The sequence below is a fragment of the Cydia splendana genome, chromosome 24, assembly GCF_910591565.1.
Source record: "Cydia splendana chromosome 24, ilCydSple1.2, whole genome shotgun sequence".
Taxonomy (NCBI): domain Eukaryota; kingdom Metazoa; phylum Arthropoda; class Insecta; order Lepidoptera; family Tortricidae; genus Cydia; species Cydia splendana.
Window position 1 is genome coordinate 951,389 of NC_085983.1, and position 27,772 is coordinate 979,160.

A 27,772-nucleotide genomic window follows, 5' to 3' on the forward strand; every position below is an offset into this window, starting at 1 on the left:
ATAGGTACTTAGAAATGAAACCATGTGTGTATTTTGATGATGTTATTATTATATAACTTACCTTAGCTTCAATTTGTATATATTTAGTTATAGTACCTAGTTAGTATAAAAAATTTGCATGCTTCTTCAAGTGAAATGTACGCATCAAAAATTACTGTCCACCTATGTTCATCACTACATTTTTGCAAATAAATATCTTTATCTTTATCTAACTGACAAAGTTAAAAATATATAATAAACGATAACTATCCTTATAGATGCTTTGTTTTAATTTATATAGACAGTTAAATTGTCTCTCACATAATATAAGCTGTCTTATTACCAGTGGGGAGACACTCCTGACTTGGGGCAAACTCGGCTCCGTTCGGCTCAGCATCGCTTCTAGCAAAGCGAAAGAATAAGGATGAAAGTCAAATGGCGTTCTAAAAGTTTTAATCTTCTATCAAAAGATGGCAGTAAATTTACTGTGGGCACTGTGGCTACATACTTTACTATGACAATAACTCTATACACTCTATTCTCTTTGTCTTCCTACATAGTATTAAAAAAAAACCGGGCAAGTGCGAGTCGGACTCGCGCACGAAGGGTACCGTACCATAATGCAAAAAACGGTCACCCATCCAAGTACTGACCCCGCCCGACGTTGCTTAACTTCGGTCAAAAATCACGTTTGTTGTATGGGAGCCCCACTTAAATCTTTATTTTAGTATTTGTTGTTATAGCGGCAACAGAAATACATCATCTGTGAAAATTTCAACTGTCTAGCTATCACGGTTCGTGAGATACAGCCTGGTGACAGACGGACGGACGGACGGACAGCGGAGTCTTAGTAATAGGGTCCCGTTTTACCCTTTGGGTACGGAACCCCATACACAATCCTACCCAACGAGGCGGACTACAAGGTAGGAGTGTGAACGGGGGGTTTAGACAGAGACAAGTGGCGGGAAAGAGGGGAGGCCTTTGCCCAGCAGTGGGACATACTAACAGGCTAAATTAAAATACAATAGTTATATAACAAAGTAGTTTATTATGTATGTAGTCGCGCGTCCTTGTCTCGGCGGCGCGGCGCGGGCAGCTTGAGGTGCACGGTGTTGACGTGCAGCTTGAGCGACGCGGCGTGCGCCAGCAGCTTGCCGCACAAGCCGCACGCCACCTGCGGCCGGCGCCCCAGGTGCACCTGCCACCGAATAACTAGTTTAATTTTATGTAGACGAATGCCTATTATACTCATCTCTTTTAGTACCTAACTCATTGATTCGATTGAAACTTTACGTTCAAATGTATTTTTTTTCCTTAACGTCAACGTGCACACTAGCGCCACTGCGAAATAATCGTGATTATTTAAATTTAGCACTTAGAAAAGCACGTGATCGTGAATTGTGGAAATCTTTAGGGGAGGCCTATGCTGAGAAGCAAGACCATCATAACAACAAAGTTTGCTAGTTTCAATTTTTTACTTAATGTTAAATATCATAGTTTAGAATTAATCGTAGATTTTTAAGATGCAATGGAATGTAACACACTTACAAGATGGTTAAATAAAGGCTAATTATTATTATTTAAATTTAACGAAAGATATTTAAAAAAGGGGGGCGCTACTTACTGTCATCATCATCATCATCATTTCAGCCTATATACGTCCCACTGCTGGGCACAGGCCTCCTCTCATGCGCGAGAGGGCTTGGGCTATAGTCCCCACGCTAGCCCAATGCGGATTGGGGACTTCACATACACCTTTGAATTTCTTCGCAGATGTATGCAGGTTTCCTCACGATGCTACTTACTGTATTTTGTATTTAAGTACCTTTTGAATACATCAGACTAGTTTTTATGTTGCTGGATGACGAATCTATGCGTCTAAAGTTAAAACGGCCGTTTTTATTTTGAGTTCATAGATCGATGAAGCCAGCAACATAAAAACTAGTCTGATGTATTCAAAAAGGTACTTAAATACAAAATACAGTAAGTAGCGGCCCCCTTTTTAGGGTTCCGTACCCAAAGGGTAAAACGGGACCCTATTACTAAGACTTCGCTGTCCGTCCGTCCGTCCATCCGTCCGTCCGTCCGTCCGTCCGTCCGTCCGTCTGTCACCAGGCTGTATCTCAAGAACCGTGATAGCTAGACAGTTGAAATTTTCACAGATGATGTATTTCTGTTGCCGCTATAACAACAAATACTAAAAACAGTATAAAATAAAGATTTAAATGGGGCTCCCATACAACAAACGTGATTTTTGACCAAAGTTAAGCAACGTCGGGAGTGGTCAGTACTTGGATGGGTAACCGTTTTTTTTTTGCTTTTTTTTTGTTTTTTTTTTTTTATATGGTACGGAACCCTTCGTGCGCGAGTCCGACTCGCACTTGCCCGATTTTTTTGTGATATCTATCGTTAAATTTAAATAATCACGATTATTTAGCAGTGGCGCTAGTGTGCACGTTGATGGGCTCGAGGTCAGGCGGGGCATGCGAAACCGTATGAGGAAAGTCTTTTCTACGTAAGTTCGTACACCGTTCTTTTGGTATTTTATTTTTTTATACATATTGAAATAAAAACATCCCAACGCCTAACAAATAAATAAACAGCCTAAGAAATAAATTGAATAAAGTATAGTCAATAAAAAAAATAAACGCACCACTCGGTGGTGTCGCTGCATATTGTGTAGCGTGGCGAAGCGGCGCGCGCAGCCCGCGGCGGGGCACTGGTGTGGACGCGCGCCGGCGTGGACGCGCTGGTGCGCCGACAGGCTCGACACAGACTGCGGACGAACATAAACAGATGCGGCTCGATTCGGGAAATGAATTAGAGATTCACTAGATATGAAATAGTAAAGATATGTGACGTTCCTCGGCAAAAGGTACCTCATGGCGGCTGGCGCTTATTAATAATATTGGAGCGGCGTTAATAATAGCGTAAGCGCCAACCGCCATACGACCTTTACCAATGGGACGTCACATATCTTTACTATATCGTATCTAGTTAATCTCTAATTCATTTCCCGAATCGCGCCGATGGTATTCCGTACAATCGGATCAAATCGTCAGTTTTGCTGTGTGGTGCAGGCAGGATAGTGAGATTGGCACTATTAGGCCAAGCGCGCACTACGATTTTAATTTTTGGGACACCATTTTAGAATCGCGCTGTAATACATATTTTTATGTCGTATATGCGCGCACTGACGTATAAACAAACACATACGTTTCATATCTGCGACAAAATTTTCGCACGATATAAAGTCGTAGTGTGCGCTTGAGCCTTAAGGCGCGTTTCGACCATGCGTTGTGAGGGTTGTGTTTTTAAGAACCAATAGTATCACAGCACGCTGAGTAAGGAAAACAAATGAAAAGTCAAAGTCAAAAGTCAAAGTCAAAGTGTTTTTATTTGTGAGTATATGTCAAACTGATTACAGTGCGTGGCGGTAAATAAATATTTGTAGCACTATACCCTGCCTGATGGCGTACAAAAACTTGAATTATTTCCTTACATACTAACATGCGAAATAAGTGATTCTATTCGTTCTTATTTCCTAATCTTAACAAACACTTCACTCGCAACGCATCCTCGCACATCTCTGGTCGAAACGCAGCCTTTTGACCGTCAAAGATGTCAACTGACGCGCGTGACTACGGCCCCAATAGGTCTGTACTTTCGTGCATTCCGATAAGATTCAGTGTGGCGTCACAGAATAAATAATAGTACTAGGTACAGAAGACTCACTCTCTAATAAAACGCGTCTGTTACGATCAGCACAGCCAGCTAGATGGCGACAGCGCCACGCGCGACTTATGGCTAGCCACCAGAATTGGTGTGGAACGGATGTACTTGTAGCTACATGTAGCAAAGCGACGAAATCGCGGAGTGAGCCACGCCTGGTGACGTTCAAAGGGTTTACATTTAGAGTCTTTTCGGAAAGAGAAGAGTCGTGGAATGTATTGCGCCCCATACATTCCAGCATTCCACGACTCTTCTCTTCCCGCACAGACTCTAACAGTAACAATTTCGTTAACTGCCTAGTTAACAGTAATACTTTCTCAAAGAAAACCATACGCAAATAAAGAACTCGCTTGTTACTACTCCGAAAAATACTACAAATATCTACTAAAGAATCTAGAAAACTACCAAAATCTACCAAGTATGTTAGGTTGAATAGAATAGAAAAGAATTTATATATTTTTTTGACGTAAAAAACAAACATTAGATACAACAGCAAATTAAATAAAGAAACGTACACCAAATAGGATGCCGCTCAGCATAAGTAGTGTCTGTAAGACACCGCGCTGGTTTACGGGGAACTCTCCACGTTCTTAACAAACACATCCCTCGGTACGCCTCCTCACACATATCTGGTCGAAACGCAGCCTTATTCCCATAAGAATACTTACGGAGCACTCAGCGCCGCAGAGTTCACAAATGAACGCACGTGCGTTTTTCGCGCGTGCGCGCGGCGGCTCCTTCATGCGGATGTTCAGGTGGATGCGTTGGTAGTGCGTGTCGTATGACGCTTGATCGATAAACATCTGCGAGCAGTCGGAGCACGGAACTTTGGTGGCACGAGGTTTTAGTTGCTGCGAAATAAAATAATAGATAAGTAATTTGTGTGTGTGTGTAAATGTGTCATTTATACTCTGGTACATGTTGTCAGTAGAAAAAGGGTGGCAAATTAAAAAAAAACGGTCAAGTGCGAGTCGGACTCGCGTTCCAAGGGTTCCGTACATTACCCGCTTTTTAATAAAGTATTTTTTTATGTGGAACGTGAGTAAATGTCTTAAAAAACCCGTAGGGGTCGGATCAAAAACTAAGTAATTAAGTCCGACTCACACTTGACTGCACATTTCTAATAGGTTTTCCTGTCATCTATAGGTAAAGAACTACTTTGTGTATTATTTTCAAAATTTTAGATCCAGTACTTTCGGAGATAAACGCACGAGTGATCCTATAAGGGTTCGGGTTTTTCCTTTTGAGGTCTCTGTGGTCGCTCCCTCATGACTGAGGATCGTGGTCATCGGTGGATGTGGATGCTCCACACCTGGTCTTTATGATCTGCCTCCAACGGTGCCTGTTCATCGCGTCTCTGACAACCGAGCAAAAGTTGGTTGAGGATGGAGCCCCTTTTAATTGATCGCTCGATCTTGTTGGAGATCGTCCTCGGCTTCGTTTGCCCTCCGTGTTTCCAACAATGATCAGCTTTTCAAGGCTTTCATCTCCCCTCCTCATTATGTGGCCGAAGTAGGAGAGTATGCGCTGCTGGCACACTGTGGATAGGCGAGTCCGGACACGTAGCTGTGAAAGGATCGATACATTGGTGCGCATGGCGGTCCAAGGTATCCTCAACATACGCCTCCAGCACCACATCTCGAATGCATCGATCCTTTGCCTTTCTCGGGCTCGTATCGTCCACGTTTCCACGCCATACAGAAATATGGGGAATACTAGAGCGCATACTAGCCGGGTCTTGGTGGTGATGGTTATACCTCTCTTCTTCCAGGTGACATTCAGTCTGGTCATCGCGTCCTTAGCTATACCAATACGCCTCTTTATCCTTTTGAGGTACGGAACCCTAAAATAGTAGGCGCGCAGGGTTGACGTCCTTTTTAGGGTTCCGTACCCAAAGGGTAAAACGGGACCCTATTGCTAAGACTCCGCTGTCCGTCCGTCCGTCCGTTTATCACCAGGCTGTATCTCACGAACCGAAATGTGATAGCTAGACAGTTGAAATTTTCACAGATGATGTATTTCTGTTGCCGCTATAACAACAAATACTAAAAAGTACGGAACCCTCGGTGGGCGAGTCCGACTCGCACTTGGCCGGTTTTTGCTTCCTGTTGTGTACGCACCGTGTGCCGGTGTACTCTCGTCTTGTGGTGCCGCAGCCCGTTGCGGCCGACGAACGTCTCGCCGCACTCGTCGCACGCCACGTTCATGGCGGGGTGCCGGCGCCGCACGTGCGTCAGGTACGACGTGTACTTGTTTGTTGTGTACGCACCGTGTGCCGGTGTACTCTCGTCTTGTGGTGCCGCAGCCCGTTGCGGCCGACGAACGTCTCGCCGCACTCGTCGCACGCCACGTTCATGGCGGGGTGCCGGCGCCGCACGTGCGTCAGGTACGACGTGTACTTGTTTGTTGTGTACGCACCGTGTGCCGGTGTACTCTCGTCTTGTGGTGCCGCAGCCCGTTGCGGCCGACGAACGTCTCGCCGCACTCGTCGCACGCCACGTTCATGGCGGGGTGCCGGCGCCGCACGTGCGTCAGGTACGACGTGTACTTGTTTGTTGTGTACGCACCGTGTGCCGGTGTACTCTCGTCTTGTGGTGCCGCAGCCCGTTGCGGCCGACGAACGTCTCGCCGCACTCGTCGCACGCCACGTTCATGGCGGGGTGCCGGCGCCGCACGTGCGTCAGGTACGACGTGTACTTGTTTGTTGTGTACGCACCGTGTGCCGGTGTACTCTCGTCTTGTGGTGCCGCAGCCCGTTGCGGCCGACGAACGTCTCGCCGCACTCGTCGCACGCCACGTTCATGGCGGGGTGCCGGCGCCGCACGTGCGTCAGGTACGACGTGTACTTGTTTGTTGTGTACGCACCGTGTGCCGGTGTACTCTCGTCTTGTGGTGCCGCAGCCCGTTGCGGCCGACGAACGTCTCGCCGCACTCGTCGCACGCCACGTTCATGGCGGGGTGCCGGCGCCGCACGTGCGTCAGGTACGACGTGTACTTGTTTGTTGTGTACGCACCGTGTGCCGGTGTACTCTCGTCTTGTGGTGCCGCAGCCCGTTGCGGCCGACGAACGTCTCGCCGCACTCGTCGCACGCCACGTTCATGGCGGGGTGCCGGCGCCGCACGTGCGTCAGGTACGACGTGTACTTGTTTGTTGTGTACGCACCGTGTGCCGGTGTACTCTCGTCTTGTGGTGCCGCAGCCCGTTGCGGCCGACGAACGTCTCGCCGCACTCGTCGCACGCCACGTTCATGGCGGGGTGCCGGCGCCGCACGTGCGTCAGGTACGACGTGTACTTGCTGCAACCATAGACGACATATTATGCAAAAAACGCCGCTCAAGGGAGACCTCTGTCACTTTCTTTCTTTACTTACAAGCGCTGTAAATATTTATTTACAAGCGCTATTTATTATTCATAAGCGCTGGTGGCCTAGTGGCAAGAGCGTGCCACTTTCAATCCGGGAGGTCACGGGCTCAAAACCCGTCAGTTTTTAAATATCAATTGATATTTGCCAGTCACTTTTCGGTGAAGGAAAACATCGTGAGTAAACCGGATTAATTCCAATAAGGCCCAGTTGCCCCACTCTCGTTGTAAAATACACAATGATATATACGTACGTGAACACAGCGTCGCAATGTGGGCACTGGTGGGTAGTGCCGGAGTGAGACAGGAAATGGTTCTTTGCTATAAATCTGGAACGTCATACAACATATCAAATGATTCATGATTTGTTTTATTTTATCTACTTATCCATCAATTATCATTTTCAAGTATTTAATTACACCGCAAATTTTAAGAAAATTTCATTTCGAAACGTTAAAGAGGTATGTCCCGTCAATGTATCGCACAAGAGGGGCGTCACTTCGAGCAACTACTTTACACAAAAAATGTACTCCTTGTGTTGTGTTGTGTCCTTAAAAAATAAATGTTGTATAAACGGTAGTTTTATTATTCTATTACAATTTATTATCGCAAATAATGAATCTCAAGCAGTTTTATCTCTTACGACACCGACGTTCTATGAGGGGTGAGTCGTCGGACTAAATGTATGGGAGGGTTTGAAGTTAATGTTTGGGATATTTCTGCTATTATTTAAAAAAAGTTATTAATGTAATTTTACTCATTGGGTAACGCTCTTTCGATATCAAGTTGAAGTTTTCTGATATCTGTTATATTTACGGAATTATCGCCTGGCTACACTTAACGATTACACCGTATGTATGTGAAGATTAAGCTCAATCGAATCCCTTATGTACTATGAGTGCTAGGCCACGACATACATACTTATATACATAGAAAACACCCATGACTCAGGAACAAATATCTGTGTTCATCACACAAATAAATGCCTTTACCGGGATTCGAACCCAGGACCATCGGCTTTACAGGAAGGGTCACTACCCACTAGGCCAGACCGGTCGTCACTAATAATGTAATGATTGTCAGATTATCATTAGTCATAATTCTGAAACCGCTAACAATTCAGAATTTTCGTAAGGTTATCCTATAGATAGGTTTTTAGGTTAGGTTTGTTTTATGGCAATCCTGAAAAGTTACGCATTTCTGACCAAATTATGACTAACAAAAATGCAGACAAACAATACATTATGATTTAAAACTTTATGGGAAACAATACATACCCATACGAGATTCGTATCTGTTCGTAAGAACTATTATATAATCTGTGCTACTGTACCTGGTGCGCGTGAGAAAGCCGCACGCGTTGCACGTGAAGCGCAGGCGGTGCGCGTCGGCGTGCACGTGCGCGCGCGACCGCGTGCCGAACCGCACGCCGCACACGCCGCACGAGTGCCCGCCCGCACTCTGTACGCAATATAAAAAAAAATATGGGACATATTACACAAAGTAAGCTCAATATGGCTTGTGTTGTGGGTACTAGACGACAATATATATAATAAATAAATAAAAAATAAATAAATAAATATTAGGGGGACATCTTACACAGATCAACCTAGCCCCAAACTAAGAAAAGCTTGTACTATGGGTGCTACGCGACGATATACATACTTATATAGATAAATACATACTTATATACATAGAAAACAACCATGACTCAGGAACAAATATTTGTGTTCATCACACAAATAAATGCCCTTACCGGGATTCGAACTCGGGACCATCGGCTTTGCAGGCAGGGTAAATAGGTATAGGTACCTATACTCTGTATCTTTAGGTATTTATATAAAAGTAAACAAAATCTACCCTCAAATGGCTCCTTAAGCCAGTTGAGGGTAGATGAAAACATTACATGATCAAAATATAATGTAGGTTAAAGTCAGGTCGTTCAGTGATCCAGGCGGTTTTGTATTTGGTTGGTTAACCAATAATGTTATAACTACCCGAAAATTTACAAATTATTTGTTTACTTTTATTTAAATACCTAAAGATACATAGTATAAAGTGAATACTTAAATACTCGTATCTACATAGAAAACATCCAGAGCTCTGGAACAAATATCGATAAATACATAAATATATCCGTACACGGCGGGAAGACGTTGATAACTCGCGGGAAAAAATTGAAGAAATTTGAACCTTATGTAATTTTATTTTAAGTTCAAATTTCTTCGGTAGAATATCTCGAGTTATCAACTTCTTCCCGCCGTGTCCGTACACGCCCTTATTTGGAATCGAACTCGGGACCTCCTGCTTCGTAAGCAGGGTCATTAGCGACAAGGCTAGGAGGACGTTATATACAGGATATCCGGTGCATTTATTGCGTATTTTAGAATTTAGGGATTTTCAATGGGAGTCGAGAACTGTCTGTCCGTCTTTACCTCTTCACACTTAAACCGCTAAACCTACTTAAATAAAATTCAGTATAGAGATAGTTTGAGGCCCGAGAAAAGACATAGGACAGTTTTTATTAATCATCATCATCGCACACAGAAGCTAGTGTAATATAAGTAGAAGTAAACTCACCGGATCATGCTTTTTCATATGGCCGTCATACACCTGCTGTGTTGCAAAGCCCTTCCCACACACCTCACACCCGAACGCAGCGAGCATATAACTGGGCGCCATCTTGCGAGCCTCTATCTCTCTTAACTGCTCCTCTTTCGACAATATATCTATTTTACAATTATATTTACTTTCAAACTCTTCAAAATTAAAATCGGGCAAGTACCCATTGTCAGCCATACGCCTTTTTATAACTCTTTTCGACTTTCCTGGAAGATTTTCTATAGTAGATTCCGGTAATTTTAAATCTTTGGTAGATTCTATTTTTTCAGTTCTCTTGGTAGATTCTAGTAGTTTCCTTTTTCCTTTAGTAGATTTTAGTATTCTTTTATTATCTGATAGTTTACGCTTATTTATTCTAGATTCAATTTTATTATTACTTATGTCATTGTTACTGTTTATCTTTATATTTTCCAGGGTTGTAATTTCTTCAGTTTCATCATTTTCAAATTCAGGTGTATTTTCTCTGAAATCTTCATATTCAGCTAAAGCAGGCTCAGTGACGAATATGTTTTCAGTAAAGTCTGTTTCCTCTTTAATTTCCTCTTTGAACTCTGGGAGGGTAGAATCGGAAGTGTAGACGTGGCAGGTCTTTAAATTTAGGCAAAGTTTTTCGGCAACACGGTCAATGGTCCGAATGTAGTCTAAGGTTATCTGTAGAATAAAGGAAAAATATAGAGATTTACTGATTGTATCAGTGGGGAGACACTCCTGACTTCGGGCAAACTCGGCTCCGTTTGGCTCATAATTGCTCCGAGCAATTATTAGGGTTGGCACAACTTGACGTCCCTTTGCATGCACGACCACAGATAAGATAATTACTTGAATTTTGACAATCATAAATGTTCAAAAAAGGGATAGTGCCATAAGTTAGAAAGGGATATCATGATTCGACCCTGAATCGCTGTCAAACTTCGGTTTTGTAGGAAGTGTCCTTTCTGTATGGTAGTAGGTACTATCACTTATTCTGTGATTGTATTAAGGATGACGTACGCTAGATAGGTACAGTCACCATTAGATATATCAGAGCGGCCTAGGTGGTCACAATCTGATCTGAACACACTGCTATTGTCAAGAGTGAACAAGGTTTTGATCACCTCTGCCGCTCCAACATATCTGATGGCGAAAAAAATTGAATAGGTACTGAAACCTGTGCTTACATATTGTGTTCGCTGTAGAGCGCTGGCGAGCAAGGCATGTGAGCGGCGCGCGCGGGCCCGCAGCGCCGCCGCGCGCGCGAGCTGTGCGCAGCACACACCGCACACAGATCGCCCAGCTGAACTACACTCCTGCACAAGCAGTTTAGTTAAGTTAGTGTTTGTTTTATTGCAAAAAACAATAACTTAATGTACAAAAGGTGAAATTAATGCCATGAGCGACACTCTTCCAGTAACCGTAGGACTAAGCTGAAAAGATTGTAGTAAAAAAAACATTATTATAAGTTCTGAGGCAAGACTTCTTTATAAAACATACAAAAACCTCATGCAACAAAAAAAGATTGATACTTATAATTATGTGTGATTGATTTTGTGGAGCATAATTTTGTAGTACTGGATTATAGTCAGTGGCCATGCGGTACTCAAGTAAGTCAATTTATTAAAACTCAACAAAGAGAGTGTATAAGGGAGAAGTTGAAGTGGGAGTTGGAAGGGGTAGACTTCGGTGGACTTTCTCTGATCAGATCGGGGAAATTCTGAAGAAAGGCCAGGTCAAGAGCACCTTAAACCGGTGAGCGTGTATCAGGAATGTTATGCAAGTGAAGGAAGCGAAAGAGGTATGTCAGGATCATAGCAACTGGAAATCTGTGGTTTCTGCCTACCCCTCCGGGAAACAGGCGTGATTATATGTATGTATTAAAACTCACAGACCTGCTATTGACACTTAAAGTTTTGTGTTCAAACTACCCTAGTAATTTGTAGTTATAATCGTACTAACCTCAGTGCCCATAAGATCAACAAAAACATTGAATAACTTCGACTCTTGTATTTTATACAGTGTGGTGTCGGTGGCTAGGCATATGCAGCACACCAACAGCTCTTGTCCTTCCTTCTTCACACTCATCGCGTTGAAATATAATTAAAACAGAACAATTTCACAAATACGAATATTTATTTACTTATCGATCGATCATCTGTTCGCGTACGTTCAGATATCAGTCTGGAGAATAAATTGGGAATAAAACATAATTTAACATTTTTACAGGTGAAACCACTGAAATCAAGTTTTTTATACATTACTTATACTCTTCAATCTTGAGTCAACTATTTCATTTATGTTATCTTATTGCTTTTTGGAAAGCAATCGAGTAAATTAAATCCTATAATACGATAATAATAAGTTATTAAGGTATATGAACGATTTCAACTTGCAACACTTTTGATTGACACGCTTTTGACGTTTAAAGCGTTTACAGACGGGCGTACACTTGGTGAGGCCGTCTCATAGCCGTCTATTTGAGCTTTTACAGAAGAAAAGAAAAACAGTGACATGTCAAACAAAACTGACAGTTACAAAATACGATTTTATTGTCTTTTGGGGAATTTCACCAAGAAATAGTGTGTCGCGTAACCTCTAAGCGTATAACATTTGGTTGATTTGGTTTCTAAATAAATAAGATTCAACCTCTGTTTACGTTACTCAAAAGAATATATCGAAACGAAGTGTTTTAGTTGACGATGGAGTCTTCAGCTTTACAGGGCGCAGATAATGTTTCCGTGAAGGCTGAGCCCTGTGTGGATGTGTGTATACACAAGCCCTCGATCGAGGAATCGTTTGTGAAAGATGAACCTTTGCTGGATGACGTGTGTGTTAAAGACGAGCCCAGGTGCGAGAGTATAAAAGACGAGCCTTCGTGCTCTGATGTGTGTGTAAAAGATGAGTCGCTCGGCGTGAGCGCGGCGGCGACGGCGGCGGGGCTGTACACCGACCACGCCGTGAAAGATGAGCTCGTGCTCGGCCCCGTGCTAGTGGAGCGGCGCGTGCGCCACGCACCAACAGGTCAGTTGTAGATTCTAAACATTTATCTCCGTATTCATAAACGCACTGAGAACCTCAATTAGCTAATAATCGTTTGTCCTTATCTGTCATTTTGACTTATGTATTTGTAAGAAAGGATACAATTTAACTAAATCAGGCTGTAAAGTTTTATGAATAAATGGGTTATTGTTTGACGTAACATCATTTGAAAAACATTTTTGCATTTATCATCATCATCATCATCAGTATTTAAGAGCTATACTCTTGTCGGTGGAGTAATCGCCACTCTTCTTTTTGCTGGGCTAGCCTTTTAACTCCCTCGTACGACACAACAGAAACTCTTTCTTTTATTTGGATGAGATATGTGAGCCTGGGCCTTCCTCTGCGTCTTTTCCCCTCGATCTTGCCCTCCAGGATGCCCTTTACCAAAGTTCTAAAATAATTTACGATCGTAAACTCAGTAGCCAGGTCCACACAGAGAGAGCATACGGCCGAGGCGGTGCACACGAGGCACGTCTACACTGACCCTTTTATGCTCGAGGAAATTGCCTCGCGCGTATGCTCGCTCTGTGTGGACCCAGCTTATACTGCTATCAGGATGGTCATGTGCAAAGTATCCCTAGGCATTTTATTGCTTAAATAAATTGCATTCAGTTTGATTCTGAGTTTGGTTTCAGTTGCCAATCTGGCGATAGGAGTGATGCAGTCACGTGAGATTGTCCCCGGGAGACCGTTACTGAGGGACTGCTGTGTAAGGCTGGAGCGTCTTGCTGTGGACACGCTGCTCACTCGGAGCACAGACCGGGACAGCCCGAGAGAAGATCATGGAGCTGGTGAAGAGAGTGAACTCAGGAACACAGTTGGGAATGTCAAAGGAAAAGGTGAGTGGCCTGAGCAGACGTGTGCTCATTTTCTAAATTGGTTGTGTTCACGCTATGAGCATTTTGGTGGAAAAAACTGTGATTACTTGAATGCAGTACATTTGTCAAGGTAATTTTGTATACTGAATCTAGAAATATAATTAATGTTACATTTTTTAACAATTTCAACTAGCATTAACATTAAATTCATGTGATATAACAACAAACAAAAAGGAATAATTTATTTATTAAGGAAAGTAATAATTTATATTATTTATTTATTTATTTGATCCCATTAAACATTTTCGGTGAAGGAAAACATCCTGAGGAAACCGGACTAGTCCCAAAAAGGCCTAGTTTACCCTCTGGGTTGGAAGGTTAGATGGCAGTCGCTTTCGTAAAAACTAGTGCCTACGTCAAATCATGGGATTAGTTGTCAAGCGGACCCCAGGCTCTCATGAGCCGTGGCGAAATGCCGGGATAACACGAGGAAGAAGAAGAGATCCCATTAAAAAGGGTTAGAAAATGATTAATCCACTATTATAAACAAATAATATCTTAAATATGGGTGGTATAATGGTCCTCGGCACTCACAGCAATAGAGATAGCAACCGGCGTGGGTGTACGAAACTCCTACTTTACTTGACAATTGATAAATAAGAAAGCATAGGATTTTCACTCCATTGAACAGTTTTCTTACCAAAACGCTTATTATTTACGTAGTCGACATCTAGCGACTAGCGGATTTATCAGTACTGCTCTTCTTGACAATAGATATGTCGGCGGCAGATCGTAATGCTCCTGTGTAATGTTTTGACGATAGTCACATTAAACCAATATATAGGTAGGATAGGTTCGTTAGGTTGCTTCAGATGCCCGAAGGGCAAACTGCCCAGAAATAGGAGCCCCGCGTAGCGGGGCTTCGTCGAATCAGGGAACGAGTCAAAGATTTTCACGTTTCACATAAATATTATATTTAACGCCGTCCTAGCCTCGAGGGGGCAATACAGCTGGCCCAAGACAGGGGGGTTTGGAGAGCGGTGGTGAAGAACTGCACTCCTGATGGTCACGACCCTCAGCCTTGAGGAACCGACAAAGAATAACCTAGTCGGTAGTTACCCAACCTACGAAGCTGAAGGTCCCAAGGTTTTGAATCCCCGTAACAGAATTTACTGGTGTGTTAAGAAATAGTAGATTGTGTCACAAGGGAGCAAAATGACATATTTACGGCCAGGGCGTACCTTGAATCCTGAATGAAGCGATGGATATAATAGAATCCATGGCGTAGTGAGGCATTCAAGTGTCGCGTTTTCTAAAATAAATATCGAAAACCTGATTCTTACAGATTCTGGTGTTTTTGGGTTCTTTCAACTCAGAATCACTAAATTCAATGCTGATGATAAAATGGATCTATATCTGAATCCCTAAAGTCTTTTCTCCTATCTTTGCATTCCCTAATATTGTTTGTCATAATGATCAGTTGTCCTAACACTAAAAACCCTAATTTTGGTTTCCCTATTATTGATTACTTATCTTAATGTTATTAAGCATATTTTCTTTTTTGCGAGGGTCGCAGTTCTAACCCTAACCTAACCTACTTTTGTGGCAGCATGTTCTAAAACCTAACCATTTTTCAGAACCTTACATTATGGAAAATAATCGTTATGACAATTTATCGTTAGGGTATGTGCCCATTAGGACAAACCAGTTAGGGCAAGTGACTTTAGGACAAACGTTGTTAGGGATTCAGAATGACACCCGATAAAATAAAGTATCCCAAAAATTTGTATGAAAATTGTACGTTCCACTACGTCACGCGCATACAAGTGAAAACATTTTTCATATTTAAACGTGACGTACTGGAATGGACATTTTGGGACATCTTTTTATAATTTTAATTTATAACAAGCAGAAACGTCTGCGAACGATGCTATTAAGCTTAGAATAAATTTAAAAGTGGAAAAAATACTGTCTTGGGTGAGACTTGAACTCACGGCCTCTGGATTGATACTCCAGCGCCCTGCCATCTGAGCAACCAAGACCTCATTCATAGCCAGCAAATAGCTCAGATGGCAGAGCGCTGGAGTATCAATCCAGAGGCCGTGAGTTCAAGTCTCACCCAAGACAGTATTTTTTCCACTTTTAAATTTATTCTAAGCTTAATAGCATCGTTCGCAGACGTTTCTGCTTGTTATAAATTAAAATTAGTATGGGTAGCACATCGTAACTGGTGAATTTCCAATATGACTTGGAACTCCGGTAGCCGTTTAAGAAGTGTAACAGTAACACTCTTGCGGTAGATGTCGCTATGGTCCCCTTGACCTATAATATGGTGGAAAGATTTGCTGGCTATGGATGAAGTCTTGGTTGCTCAGATGGCAGAGCGCTGGAGTATCAATCCAGAGGCCGTGAGTTCAAGTCTCACCCAAGACAGTATTTTTTCTACTTTTAAATTTATTCTAATCTTTTTATAATGGTGGAGAATGCTATCGATTCTGAGTAGATGAGCCCACGAACGTCCAGATTTGAAAGAATCAGGTTTTCAATATTAATTTTAGAAAACGCCCGCTAACGCCCAAGCTGGAAATAATTAAGCTACCATGTGATATAATTATACTGCTTTTCACGTCACCTGTAAGGAAATTATCATATTGCAAAACATTATTTAAGCTTAAAAAAATTGTATACAAAAAAAAAATTGTGTTCTAGAACAGAAAGTACTACTTTGACCCCTCCTAGCAGGGAAGAAAACGGCCTTTTCCGAATGTGAAAAAGATGGGGTCCCTTTGTTCATAAAGTTTTAAGTCATAATGTATTGTTTGTCATATTATCGTTTGTCATGAAACAGAAACCGTTAACTTTTCAGGATTTTCGTAAGGTTATTCTATAGATGCGTCAGATTAGGTTAGGTTTGTTTTATGGCAATCCTGAAAAGTTACGCGTTTCTGAGAAAAACCAATTATGACTAACGAAAATTCAGACAAAAAATACATTATGACTTATTTGGGAAACAATAGAGACCCGAAAAAGATCTTTGTCTTTTGTTTGTCTGTCAGTATGCTTGTAAGTCTTGTCAGTCTTCTTGTTTGTCAACTGATGTTTAATTTGTAATTTAGTAAAATAAACTATTCTTGTTCCAGGACCCACTCCAGAGAAGACCCCAACAAGTAGACTCGAAACTTATCGATGTGCCCACTGTAAATATGTAACAGCTAGAAAACTAAGCTTAATTAGTCATTTGATGAAACATACTAGTGAAAAGGCATACAATTGTTACCAATGTAGCTTTTCTTGCAGCTACAAGAGCCTTATGCAAGTTCATGTAAGGATACATACTGGTGAAAAGCCTTACACATGTGAACAATGTAGTCATGCCAGTGCCCGCGAAAGTGATTTGCGGCTTCATTTAGAGACTCATTCTAATGAGAAACTTTACCAGTGTAACCAGTGTAATTATGCTAGCAATCGATTACATCTTTTTAAACTTCATGTAATTCAACACACTGGTGAAATCCCTTACAAATGTGACCAGTGTACTTATGCTAGTACGAGCAAAACTTTTTTAGAAAAACATAAAATGGTACACCATAGTACAAACTATGATTTTGCTAATACAAAACGTTATAAATGTGGTCACTGTAGTTATTCAACTAACCACAAGTCTGATTTGAGTGCTCATGTTAGGTTACACACAGGTGAAAAGCCCTACAAATGTGATCAATGTAGTTATGCTACTGTCAAAAATAGTTATTTAAATATTCATAAAAAAGCACACTCGGATATAAAACGTTATAAATGTGATCACTGTAGTTATGCTACCAACCAAACAAATCATTTAAAAACTCATATAAGGACACACACTGGTGAGAAACGCCACAAATGTGATCATTGTAGTTATGCTACTGTCAAAAAAAGTAATTTAAATATGCATAAAATGATACACACTAATACAAAACGTTATAAATGTGACCAGTGCAGTTATGCTACCAATCGAAAAAATCATTTAATAGCTCATATAAGGACACACACTGGTGAAAAACCTTACAAGTGTGAAAAATGTACTTATGCTTCTTCGTACAAAAGAGGTTTACTAATTCATAAAAACACACACACGAATGCTGCTTTATACAATGATAATTCGCGAGTTCATGTTAGCAAACATACTAATGAGAAACCTTACAGGTGTGAACACTGTGGTTATACTTGCAATCTAAAATGTTTTTTGAAAGATCATGTAAATACACACGCTAGTGAAAAATCTTATAAATGCGACCAATGCAGTTTTGTTTTTCAGTACAAAACATCTTTACTAATCCATAAAAGCAAGCACGCTAAGGAGATACAAGAGTGACGTTACAATAAATTGTTATTTACCAGATCTAGAACGGCAAAACAAAGGTAAAATGCCATAATCATAGGTTCTATGCTTATCTTATGTTGTTATCGTATGATTTTCAAATATACATTCGTATTGTATAATAAATGATTTACGTAAAATCTAAATGTTTACTTTTATACGTCATAATGTTTAAAGAATACTTTGTGGTCTTACAACAGGGATGTTTCCTGTATTATAAATAAATTATTTTACACCATGCACGAAATAAACCACCAGATAATTATTAGAAAAACATAGATAGCAAGGGGTCGATGTATTTAACAGATGGCGCCAGCATAGCTTGCCCAGTCAATTCCTAGAATTATGTCAAATTTTTAATGCCCTGGATGCCAGCCCTTTAAGCCAAATCTTTTAAAAAGGGGCCAGCTATGATGGCGCCATCTATGTAAACACTTGACAGTTGCTAACCCCATTATGGAACTTTGCTAAGTTAATTTAAATAGGCACTATTTAATTTATTTCTTGATTTATTAATTGTAAAGTTTTTAAGGCTTGTGGGTAGAGCGGGGCTTGAGGAGCGGGGCCAGGAGCGTGTGCAGCGGCGCCTCAACCAGCACGATGGCCGCCACCGACACCGCTACCGTCACCGCCGCGTCGCCGCAGAACCGCCACAGCTAAATAAATAAATATCGGTCAATCTTATCGCTCCTCTACACGATGGCCCAGCGAGATGGCCATGCGATGGTTATGACAACCCTAAATAGCCGAAAGGTGACACATTAGAAAGGGACAATATGATTTCGTCCCTGAAATCTGAATCGCTGTCAAACTTCGGTTTTGTAGGAACTCATTTCTGTGCGGTGGTACACCAGCGACATCAATGGAGTTGATAGCAGTCGCCGTGGCCGTATCGGCCGTGGAGAATAAGTATTACTATTATAAAGGTACGAGGCCTGAATTCTATTGCGAAGTCTCACAGCAGGTAAGCTTAATAAGGGTTTTAGTTATACCATGGTATAATAATATACTCCGCCTGGTACTCTCTTCCCGTCTTTTCGTGGTCACGTGACTAACACAAGCCTACGTCATCATGCGACAGCGCTATATGATAATATGCGATAGCGCTATATAAAGCGGCAATGTTATTGTGACGTAGGCTTGTGTCACTCTGGGAAGAGGAGACCATGTTTTATTAGACTATGAGTTATACTATAGGTACTTATTGACGCCATATACTTACTATACTCTTTGCTTGACGCGTCGAATGATTTTTGACGGCCGCTTAGCCTAGTCGGTAGTGACCCTGCCTACGAAGCAGGAGGTCCCGGGTTCGCATTTATTTGTGCGTTTATCACAAATATTTGTTCCTGAGTTAGACTTCTACATATGTATATAAGTATTTATTTATAATTATATATGTCGGACCCTGACACCAGAAAGACGTATTGCAGCGTTATAGTTCATTATTTTAGACGCCTGTATAAAATCGATTAGCAATGTTGAGCTACGTATTATGTGTAGAGAGTAACTCCGTCTATTGGCGCATTGTTGAAATAAAGTTGCGTAGAGAGTAACGCCATCTATTGGCGTGTTGTTGAACTGAGATGACAGGTAGAAGGCTTTGGAACGTCGAGAGGTTTCTCTCGAGTGAGCGTAGGCACGAGTTGGCGTTTTTGTCGGTATGTTGGTAGACTGGTCGAACAGGTTTGCCAACTTGACTGAGGCGGGAGCGGAGAGGCTCCGCCGCTAGTAGTTCTTCTTGATCGGTCCGCGCTAGAGATCGGACGTACTCGTTGGCCAACCTCGTGCCTAACTCGCTACGTTCCTGAAGGTTTATACCTGAAGGATTATTCTGATAGCTTATAGAATCCCGCGTTCTTTAACCATTTAGCTAAGTGTTTTATTTCAAGTGTTATTTTGATTTCTTATGTTTCATTAGAAGCTTACTTTTGTGAAATAAAGAAATGATGTGTTATGTGTTGTTTTAACTTGTTTTGAAAAGATTTGTCCCTCTGAGTTTGTTGCCGGTCCCATATAGGGCTAAATCTTCTCAGGTCAGATATGTAGGGTTGGAGCCGGCCTAGTTTGACTTGAATAAAGATTTAAACGGTTTCTTTTTACTTTCATATCGCTCCCTTGAGTTAAAAATAGCAATTAGTTCTTTTAAACATTTAGTACTGAAGTATAGTAGGCACTAGTATGGTTAACGAGTCCTAATGTTTATTTCATGCACTGGTAGCAATGGTAGCATACTGGTTTAGCTGTGAAGTAATACATTATCGTACTACCCCCACGCGCCCACCGCCTTTAGGACCATCGGTATTCGACATATATTATATATATCGTCGTCTAGCACCTACAGGCCACAACACAAGCCTTATTGAGCTTACCGTCTAGTCGCACGACTAGATTGATCTGTGTAAAATTGTCCTATAATATTTATTAAATAAAAAATAATGATGATCCCTATGACTTTCCGTAACGTTCGTGATAAACACACAAATTAACATCCTTACCAGGAGTTGAATCCGGGACCTCGTGCTTCAAACACAAGATAACTGCCGTCAATTTAAGTAGAATACTAACCAGTGCGGTGGTGGCCGAGTGATATGACGTCCGACTTTCATTCCGGAGGTCGCGGCTTCAAATCCTGGCTCGTACCTATGAGTTTTTCGGAACTTATGTACGAAATATCATTTGATATTTACCACAACCTTTTGGTGAAGGAAAACATTGTGAGGAAACCTGCATACATCTGCGAAGAAATTCAAAGGTGGTATGTGAAGTCCGCAATCCGCATTGGGCTAGCGTGGGGACTATATAATAGCCCAAGCCCTCTCGCGCATGAGAGGACGCCTGTGCCTAACAGTGGGACGTATATAGGCTGAACTATACTAACCAATGTGCGCTTAAAGCGCTGGTGGCCTGGCGGTAAGAGCGTGCGACTTTCAATCCGGAGGTCGCGTGTTTAAACCCCGGCTCGTACCAATGAGTTTTTCGGAACTTATGTACGAAATGTCATTTAATATTTAATCAGTCGCTTTTCGGTGAAGGAAAACATCGTGAGGAAACCGGATTAATCCCAATAAGGCCTAGTTTACCCTCTGGGTTGGATGGAAGGTCAAATGGCAGTCGCTGTCGTAAAAACTAGTGCCTACGTCAGTTCTTGAGATTATTTGTTAAGCGGACCCCAGGCAGGGGTGCGAAACTCCTGACTTCGGCCAAACTCGGCTCCGCTCGGCTCAGCATTGCTCCGAGCAATTATTAGGGTTGGCAGTGCCAACTTGGCACCACTTGACTTCCTTTTGCATGCACGACCACAGTCACAGATAAGATAATCACTTGAATTTTGACAACCCTAAATAGCCGAAAGGGATAGTGCCATATATTAGAAAGGGATATCATGATTCGACCTGAACCGCTGTCAAACTTCGGTTTTGTAGGAAGTTTCCTTTCTGTACGATAGTACTATTATTTATTCTGTGCCCCAGGCTCCCATGAGTCGCGGCAAAGTGCCGGGATAACGCGAGGAAGAAGACTAACCAGTGCGCGTATGTCAAAGTAGTTGACGCCGCCGGTGGCGTCCGGTTCCTCTTGTAAGATGTTGCTGAACAAGTACATGGCGTAGGAGACGCGCGCCACGAACCGCCACAGCCGCAGCGACAGGAACCAGTTCACGGGACCTACAGGAAACAAATAACTTCACGACCACAGATAAGATAATGGCTTGAATTTTGACAACCCTAAATAGCCGAAAGGGATAGTGCGATATAATAGAAAGGGACAGCATGATTCGACCCTGAACCGCTGTCAAACTTCGGTTATGTATGAAGTTTCCTTTCTGTACGGTAGTACTATTTATACCGTGGCGGCGATACCTCCATAACCCTGAGTGCATGCGAAGATGAGCCAGCCGAGCGCCAGCGCCCAGCAGGTGCGGGCCAGGGCCAGCTTGAGGTTCAGAGCCGGCAGGTGGTGGTCGAAGAACGCGCGGGTACCCGGGTGCTCCGCCAACATCACCAGCAAGGATAACACTAAGGCCCCGCCGTGGCAGAGCCAGATGCTCCACTGAAAATTACGTTTTTATTTTATAATTGACCAGTTTACACTTACAATTGCTTAAAAAAACAACGGGTTGCACTCCGGGAGTGCCGGCAGAAGTGAATGATTAGTGCAAAGTGTCTGCAGCACTATGTATAATTGAGGTTAACGCCCTCAGCGTTATTTCGTCGCATTACTTGAAACCCCTAAGCACATCACTGTTAGGTACTCGAGTTATATTTGTACCAGTTAGAAGGAAACTCACTAGATGGCATTTAAATCAATACAGAAAAACTCAATGACATTGTAACAGTTTTTCGATCAGGACACGTGTCCGTCTTACGTCTTACGAATCTTACCTGTCGCGAGTTTAACATTTTTTCCCTATCACAAAAAGTGCACAGCGCCGCTAAAGAAGTTTTCACTTCAAAAAAATACAAGGACGATTTGGCAAAGTATGAAATATAATTAACTTCATTATAACTAGCTTTTGTCCGCGACTTTGTTTACGTGGAAAGAGTAAAATTACTAAACCAAATGGGTAGCATTATTCTTAATCCGATCTAACCAATAAAAATTATCTTATGTCCTTCTGTCAAATTTCTGCCTAATATCGGGCGTACATTACATTATTAGGTACAACCCTAGGTCGAAATTTAAGGCCTGTCCAGACGGGGGCAGTTTTTCGCCAATCTGATTAAATTGTCCGATCAAATCAGGCCGTGCGGATTAAAACGCCAATTTGGCCACTTTCATCAATTTTAAAGTTATGGTGATATTTGAACGCTCTAAATTAAAAAAGGCACGTATTTAACCGGTCAACTAATTAATCGAATTTGGGTAGTTTAAAATAATATAAATGGGTAAGTACTAAAATTAATAGTTTGGCAACAAAAACGGAGCCTTAAAATATATCAATATGAGTTGTATTTTAATGCCGTTACAGCTTTTGTTTATTTTTAGGCAGGTACCAAATATTTATTTGGCAACTGAATTATTATATTGGAGACTATTTATGAAGAACATTTTAAAATTAAACGGCTATTGTTAATATAAAAATGAAGTTCTTAATATAAAAAATATTTTGTTTGGTCACTACACGCCGGTCAACCTAACACGCTCCTCCTCGCTTCGCTCGTCGTCGCACCTATCTTTTGACTCTGGCAGAACACAGTGGTAACTATTGAAATTAGTAATTAAAAATTTTAAGACCTAATGGTATAATGGCCATTAGGTGTTTCATGATTAGGAACTTTGACTATAAGTATAGTAGGATATTATTGGTAAAACAATTTGTGGTGTTTTGTGGATTAGGATTAGGATTTAAATTATTTAAAAATGGAGTATTTAAAGCTTATGTATCTTAGGTATTCTGTATATGTACAAAAAACCAAATTTTATGATCGCTTTACAATATTAGTTGCCAACTTTATTATTTTAGACGCCAACCTATCAATTCAAGTTCCCTATATATTTTTTGGGTGGCTTGATTTTGCTGCCAGTTTTTTAATAATATGATGCTTAAATTTGAGGCTAATATAAATTTATTGGTGCTAAAATATTAATGCACAGCCAAATTATATTATTTTATGCCCAGTGAAAGTTCCTGTTTAATATTTTAGTTGCCCGGTTAATAATAAGCCTTAAAAAAATGCCCCCGACTACAAATGGTCACAAATTGGTATTCTTGAGTCCGCACCCCATTTTATCGGTAATATCGGTCATAATCGGCGGTCGAATTCGGCGAGCCAAATTGGCGTTTGCGTCCGCACGGTCCTGTATTGATCGGACAATTTAATCAGATTGGCGAAAAATGGTCCCCGTCTGGACAGTCCTTTAGGATTTACGGACCGCATCGCCTACGTGTACAACACCTTTTACGAGCAAGTGTGATGAAAATATGTTTTCATCACACTTGCTCAGTAAATGTGAAATTGCACGCAGGTTTAGCGGAAGTTATAGAAAAAGCGTTTTCCCTAGGGAGTTAAGTTTCTACTGCCATATAATTAACAGTTTTTGTTTTTATACTTAATTTTTGTGTCGCAAGTGTGATGAAAAACATTGTGTGTGACTCGGGGCGTAATAATATTGCAAACTCGAGCCTATAAATCGCTCCGGCAAGTCGTCGCGATTTAACTTACTCTCGTTTAAAATATTTAACTTACGCCCCATGTTGCACAATGTACTATTACATGGATTACCTTCGGTAAATGAAGTTTTTCGTTCTTGAGGACGTACAGACCGAACCCGAACAGCATTCCGATAAAGAAGGGAGGGGAGCGCACTATAGTGTTATAGTAATACCACGTCCAGTAGAAGGCAGCAGACGAGCTGTAAATAACAGGGGTGTCATTCTACTCTCATTCCCCTGGCTATGCCAGTGGGGAGACTTCGGGCAAACTCGGCTCCGTTCGGCTCAGCATTGCTCCGAGCAATTATTAGGGTTGACACAACTTGACGGTCCTTTGCGTGCACGAACACAGATAATTACTTGAATTTTGACAACCCGAAATAGTCGAAAGGGATAGTGCCATAAGTTAGGAAGGTATATCATGAAGAGAGAGGCCTATGCTCAGCAATGGACGACAAAGGGCTGATATGATTCGTCTGTGAATCGCTGTCAAACTTCGGTTTTGTAGGAAGTGTCCTTTCTGTACGGTAGTAGGTACTACTTATTCTGTGGCTATACCTATTCGCAAATCCCAAGTGATTCCGCTTAGCTGTTTTGATTAGATGGAACTTGGCACGAGTACACAGTCACCAAAAATGAGATGCTAAATAAAGCGGAATTTCCTGGGAATTTGCGAATAGGTGTCCAGGGGAATGAGATTTTTGTAGAATGACCCAGGGGAAAAGCAAGATAGAGTTAGACAAAGAAAAGTCTGCAGCGATTTTGATAGCCCACGCAGTGCAAGTGTTAGTTTAAACGTCAAACTTCTATTAAATTATAAATAACACTTACACTGCGTGGGCTATCAAAATCACTGCAGACTTTTCTTGGTCTAACTCTACTTAAGAGGAAAGGGGACGATCGCTTCTCCGTACAAACGTAGTCCTCATGTTCGTTAACTTCGGGGTAGGTACTTAGGGCATACTGAAAATTCCTGGAACTGGCCACTTAGAGAAATAAGTTGTCTCATATATGAGGATCCAGAAACTTTCAGTATAGCCCACGTATGTGTTTGTGAAGAACTAATATAATCACTTCATTTCAGGGGTCGGATACCGGTATTTATCCTCCATAAAATTATCCGCGGTTAATGATTTCGGTTAATCGTACGTAAACCGTGACGTTTTTTTGTTCTTTAAATCATTAATTTAATAGATTGAGGCTAATAGCCTAATAAACACCCACTTTAAAATAAAAATGCAAAAATTTAAAGTGTTTAAGAAAGATATTCCAATCCAAATATTGTAAATACCGGTTACGACCTCTGCTTCATTTCCCTATCGTCGCTCAGCGCAGCCCTAGTGGACAATATTCTATTGGTTCTTAACAAACATTTATATTTACGCTACTCATCCTCGCACATCTCTGGTGGAAACGCAGCCTTATCGGGATTCGAATCCGGGACCTACTGCTTCATAGGGTCACTATATACTTGCTAATATTACAGACTATTAGGCTAAGAGTTCGTGAAATAAGTCTTGATTACACCCAGTTGCGCGGTGAATCCTTTGTTATGTCTGGAAAGTTGAAATAGAAACAGAAGGCGAGCGTAACAGCCGCGGCGGCCAGCGCGGCGGCGCCGAGAGCGAGCCACGTGCGCCCGCGCGCCCGCCTGTCGGCCCGCGCCGCGCCCGCCCCGCACAGCAGCAGCGCCGACACCACGTGCAGCTGCATATCCACCGACAGGTACCAGCTGTGACCCAAGCACTGCCGACAACACTCATTACATTACAGTGATCGCCGTATTGGATGCGACACCGCGATATACCAAATTGAAACACTAATAATGGACACGCCCTTGATCCAGCGATATCTCAGATATCAGTAGGATGCGGAGCAGCTCCAACGGCATCCTAAGGGTGTTTGTAGAGAAGCCTGATTCTCCCATGCTCGTACACATTAATAAGTTAATGATCATGGATAATAGTTAACTGTGTAAATTTTATTTTAATATTTGATTTTATTTTTGTGAATTTTAATTTAATTGATTTTATTTATTGTGAATTTTAATTTAATTGATTTTATGTATTGTGCATTTACATTTTAATTTTATTTATTTAGTTTTTTAAATATTAACAATAGATTTTAAGTCACTATGTACCTAACCCATTATGGATCCTAGTTATCTAAATAAATAAATAAATTATTATATCTTTTAAACTGCTCGAAAAAATGCTATTGAAGTGGTGAGTAATATATACAACATTAAATAAACAGTTATTAAGGTCCAAAGAGAATAGGGTGTGTAGAGAATTACTGTCATGGTAAATTATGTAGCCACAGTAAATTTACTGCCATCTTTCGACAGAAGATTAAAACTTGACCGCCATTTGACTTTGATCCTTATTCTTTTACTGATATTGTATTAATTTGTTAAATATTGAAATTAACGCCATCTACGCGACAGTAGGCCAAAGGTTATGGCGCCATCGCTCGGACATATTGCACCATACCTTTGGCCTACTGTCGAGTAGATGGCGTTAATTTCAATATTTAACAAATAATCTTCTGTCGAAAGATGGCAGTGTATTTATAATTTACTTTGACAGTCCGCCTCTTATCTATTTCAAATTCTTTCACACCGAGTTGCAACCAAAACGCCGATCACTGATTATTATACACTTAATTTCCACGAAAATATTGAAAATAGTGATTAAATTTTGAATAGTATCGGAGGTTAGGTTTTAAATTTGAATCATTCGCCGGAGTTGGTCAGTCGCATTTTCAAACGGCCAAGTTGTTAAAAGTTATAGTTCCATTAACTATTGGCCTAGGCATCGATGCTGACGATTCGACCATCGACCATAAACGGCCTGCGATCTGTTTTTATTAATAATATATGATTCTTATGCTGGGCTATTTAACCAAATGGGTGCGATATTGGTATAATAATGAAAGCTACCATTTCTGTCGGGTTGACAATGTTCTGCACGTGCAGCAGAGCGCTCCACCAGTACTCGCGGCAACGAACGACCTGCAGACAACATTCCTTTAAATACATATACATAAATTTATAAATAAATAGGACAATATTATAGGCCGAATATGAATTTGCAGTATCTTTCTTTAAACACGTCGAAATATATATAAAAGATAAATAGGACATTAAAGCTTTAACGCGCAAAGCGGTATAAATTTTACCTACATAAACCTAGATATATTATGTAGGTAAGGGAAAACCACCAATGATCGACACTTTTAGCCAGTGTTCGACATAAGTACTTTAGGTCAAAGTGACAGGAATTAATTTTGAATAAAGAAAAAAAATCGTTGTTCAAACTTAAACTATATTATTACTTTGCTTTGACATAAGTGCCATGTCGAACATTGGTGCAGCGTCGATCATTGGTGCTTTTACTAGGTAAAATATCAAAAATATACTCCAGATTTTATAATAAAATCCTCAGTTCTCCTTGCACTATTTTTATATGTCTCTGTTTGGCCCGATGGTAGACTGGTAGATAATGCCATTAGGCATTAAGTCCGCCATTTGTACATTATTTTTATGTTTTGTGCAATAAAGCTTAAATAAATAAATGACCCTTGATTGATGTCGTTACAGACCCCTTGAGCGTAGTCCACCGCCCTGGGCCCGTCGGTGAGGCGCGGCTCGGCGGCGCGCATCACCACGGCCGCCGCTAGCAGCGGAAACAACCGCACGTAGCGGTTCAGGTAGAACCGGGGCAGATTACTCA

General features: G+C 41.4%; 4 protein-coding genes and 1 long non-coding RNA gene across 6 annotated transcripts; 1 reads left to right on the forward strand and 4 right to left on the reverse strand.

Annotated features, from left to right (window-relative positions):
• Positions 1 to 1,027: 1,027 nt before the first annotated feature.
• LOC134802073 (zinc finger protein 62 homolog) lies at positions 1,028 to 6,812 on the reverse strand. Its single transcript, XM_063774666.1, has 10 exons — positions 6,741 to 6,812; positions 6,592 to 6,705; positions 6,443 to 6,556; positions 6,294 to 6,407; positions 6,145 to 6,258; positions 5,996 to 6,109; positions 5,832 to 5,960; positions 4,380 to 4,562; positions 2,633 to 2,755; positions 1,028 to 1,177 (listed from the first exon to the last, which is right to left on the reverse strand). The coding sequence occupies exons 1-10, from the start codon at positions 6,810 to 6,812 to the stop codon at positions 1,028 to 1,030; spliced, it is 1,227 nt and encodes a 408-aa protein (XP_063630736.1).
• On the reverse strand, positions 6,732 to 11,822 carry LOC134802389 (zinc finger and BTB domain-containing protein 24-like). The gene is made up of 6 exons (XM_063775028.1): positions 11,627 to 11,822; positions 10,852 to 10,980; positions 9,653 to 10,345; positions 8,406 to 8,533; positions 7,327 to 7,401; positions 6,732 to 7,007 (listed from the first exon to the last, which is right to left on the reverse strand). The coding sequence occupies exons 1-6, from the start codon at positions 11,750 to 11,752 to the stop codon at positions 6,839 to 6,841; spliced, it is 1,320 nt and encodes a 439-aa protein (XP_063631098.1). The 5' UTR covers positions 11,753 to 11,822; the 3' UTR covers positions 6,732 to 6,838.
• A 261-nt stretch (positions 11,823 to 12,083) lies between these two features.
• Positions 12,084 to 18,021, forward strand: LOC134802361 (zinc finger protein 431-like). Of its 2 annotated transcripts, XM_063774986.1 has the most exons (3): positions 12,084 to 12,688; positions 13,345 to 13,548; positions 16,668 to 18,021. In XM_063774986.1, exons 1-3 carry the CDS (start codon positions 12,367 to 12,369, stop codon positions 17,876 to 17,878), a joined length of 1,737 nt encoding a protein of 578 aa, XP_063631056.1. In that variant the 5' UTR covers positions 12,084 to 12,366; the 3' UTR covers positions 17,879 to 18,021. The 2 variants fall into 2 exon arrangements, with proteins under 2 accessions (XP_063631056.1, XP_063631058.1); XM_063774988.1 differs by lacking the exon at positions 13,345 to 13,548.
• Positions 18,022 to 18,411: 390 nt separating this feature from the next.
• LOC134802074 (O-acyltransferase like protein-like) lies at positions 18,412 to 24,218 on the reverse strand. The gene is made up of 4 exons (XM_063774667.1): positions 24,109 to 24,218; positions 21,745 to 21,934; positions 21,410 to 21,549; positions 18,412 to 18,540 (listed from the first exon to the last, which is right to left on the reverse strand). Exons 1-4 carry the CDS (start codon positions 24,163 to 24,165, stop codon positions 18,412 to 18,414), a joined length of 516 nt encoding a protein of 171 aa, XP_063630737.1. The 5' UTR covers positions 24,166 to 24,218.
• A 1,495-nt stretch (positions 24,219 to 25,713) lies between these two features.
• Positions 25,714 to 27,772, reverse strand: LOC134802206 (uncharacterized). The gene is made up of 3 exons (XR_010145808.1): positions 27,642 to 27,772; positions 26,980 to 27,051; positions 25,714 to 25,784 (listed from the first exon to the last, which is right to left on the reverse strand). It is a non-coding gene; the product is annotated as an uncharacterized LOC134802206 (long non-coding RNA).

Excerpts from the sequence above, each read along its gene's own strand:
- LOC134802073 (XM_063774666.1), bottom strand. The coding sequence starts at position 6,812 with ATGAACGTGGCGTGCGACGAGTGCGGCGAGACGTTCGTCGGCCGCAAC. Across the intron at positions 6,557-6,591 it reads TGCGGCACCACAAGACGAGA|TACACGTCGTACCTGACGCA; the intron begins GTACACCGGCAC and ends ACAACAAACAAG. Across the intron at positions 6,259-6,293 it reads TGCGGCACCACAAGACGAGA|TACACGTCGTACCTGACGCA; the intron begins GTACACCGGCAC and ends ACAACAAACAAG.
- LOC134802389 (XM_063775028.1), bottom strand. The coding sequence starts at position 11,752 with ATGAGTGTGAAGAAGGAAGGACAAGAGCTGTTGGTGTGCTGCATATGC. Across the intron at positions 10,346-10,851 it reads CTCTACAGCGAACACAATAT|ATAACCTTAGACTACATTCG; the intron begins GTAAGCACAGGT and ends TTTATTCTACAG. Across the intron at positions 7,402-8,405 it reads GGCTTTCTCACGCGCACCAG|ATTTATAGCAAAGAACCATT; the intron begins GTACAGTAGCAC and ends ATGACGTTCCAG.
- LOC134802361 (XM_063774986.1), top strand. The coding sequence starts at position 12,367 with ATGGAGTCTTCAGCTTTACAGGGCGCAGATAATGTTTCCGTGAAGGCT. Across the intron at positions 12,689-13,344 it reads CGTGCGCCACGCACCAACAG|TTGCCAATCTGGCGATAGGA; the intron begins GTCAGTTGTAGA and ends GTTTGGTTTCAG. Across the intron at positions 13,549-16,667 it reads TGGGAATGTCAAAGGAAAAG|GACCCACTCCAGAGAAGACC; the intron begins GTGAGTGGCCTG and ends TTCTTGTTCCAG.
- LOC134802074 (XM_063774667.1), bottom strand. The coding sequence starts at position 24,165 with ATGCTGTTCGGGTTCGGTCTGTACGTCCTCAAGAACGAAAAACTTCAT. Across the intron at positions 21,935-24,108 it reads AAAAACTTCATTTACCGAAG|TGGAGCATCTGGCTCTGCCA; the intron begins GTAATCCATGTA and ends CGTAATTTTCAG. Across the intron at positions 21,550-21,744 it reads ATGCACTCAGGGTTATGGAG|GTCCCGTGAACTGGTTCCTG; the intron begins GTATCGCCGCCA and ends TGTTTCCTGTAG.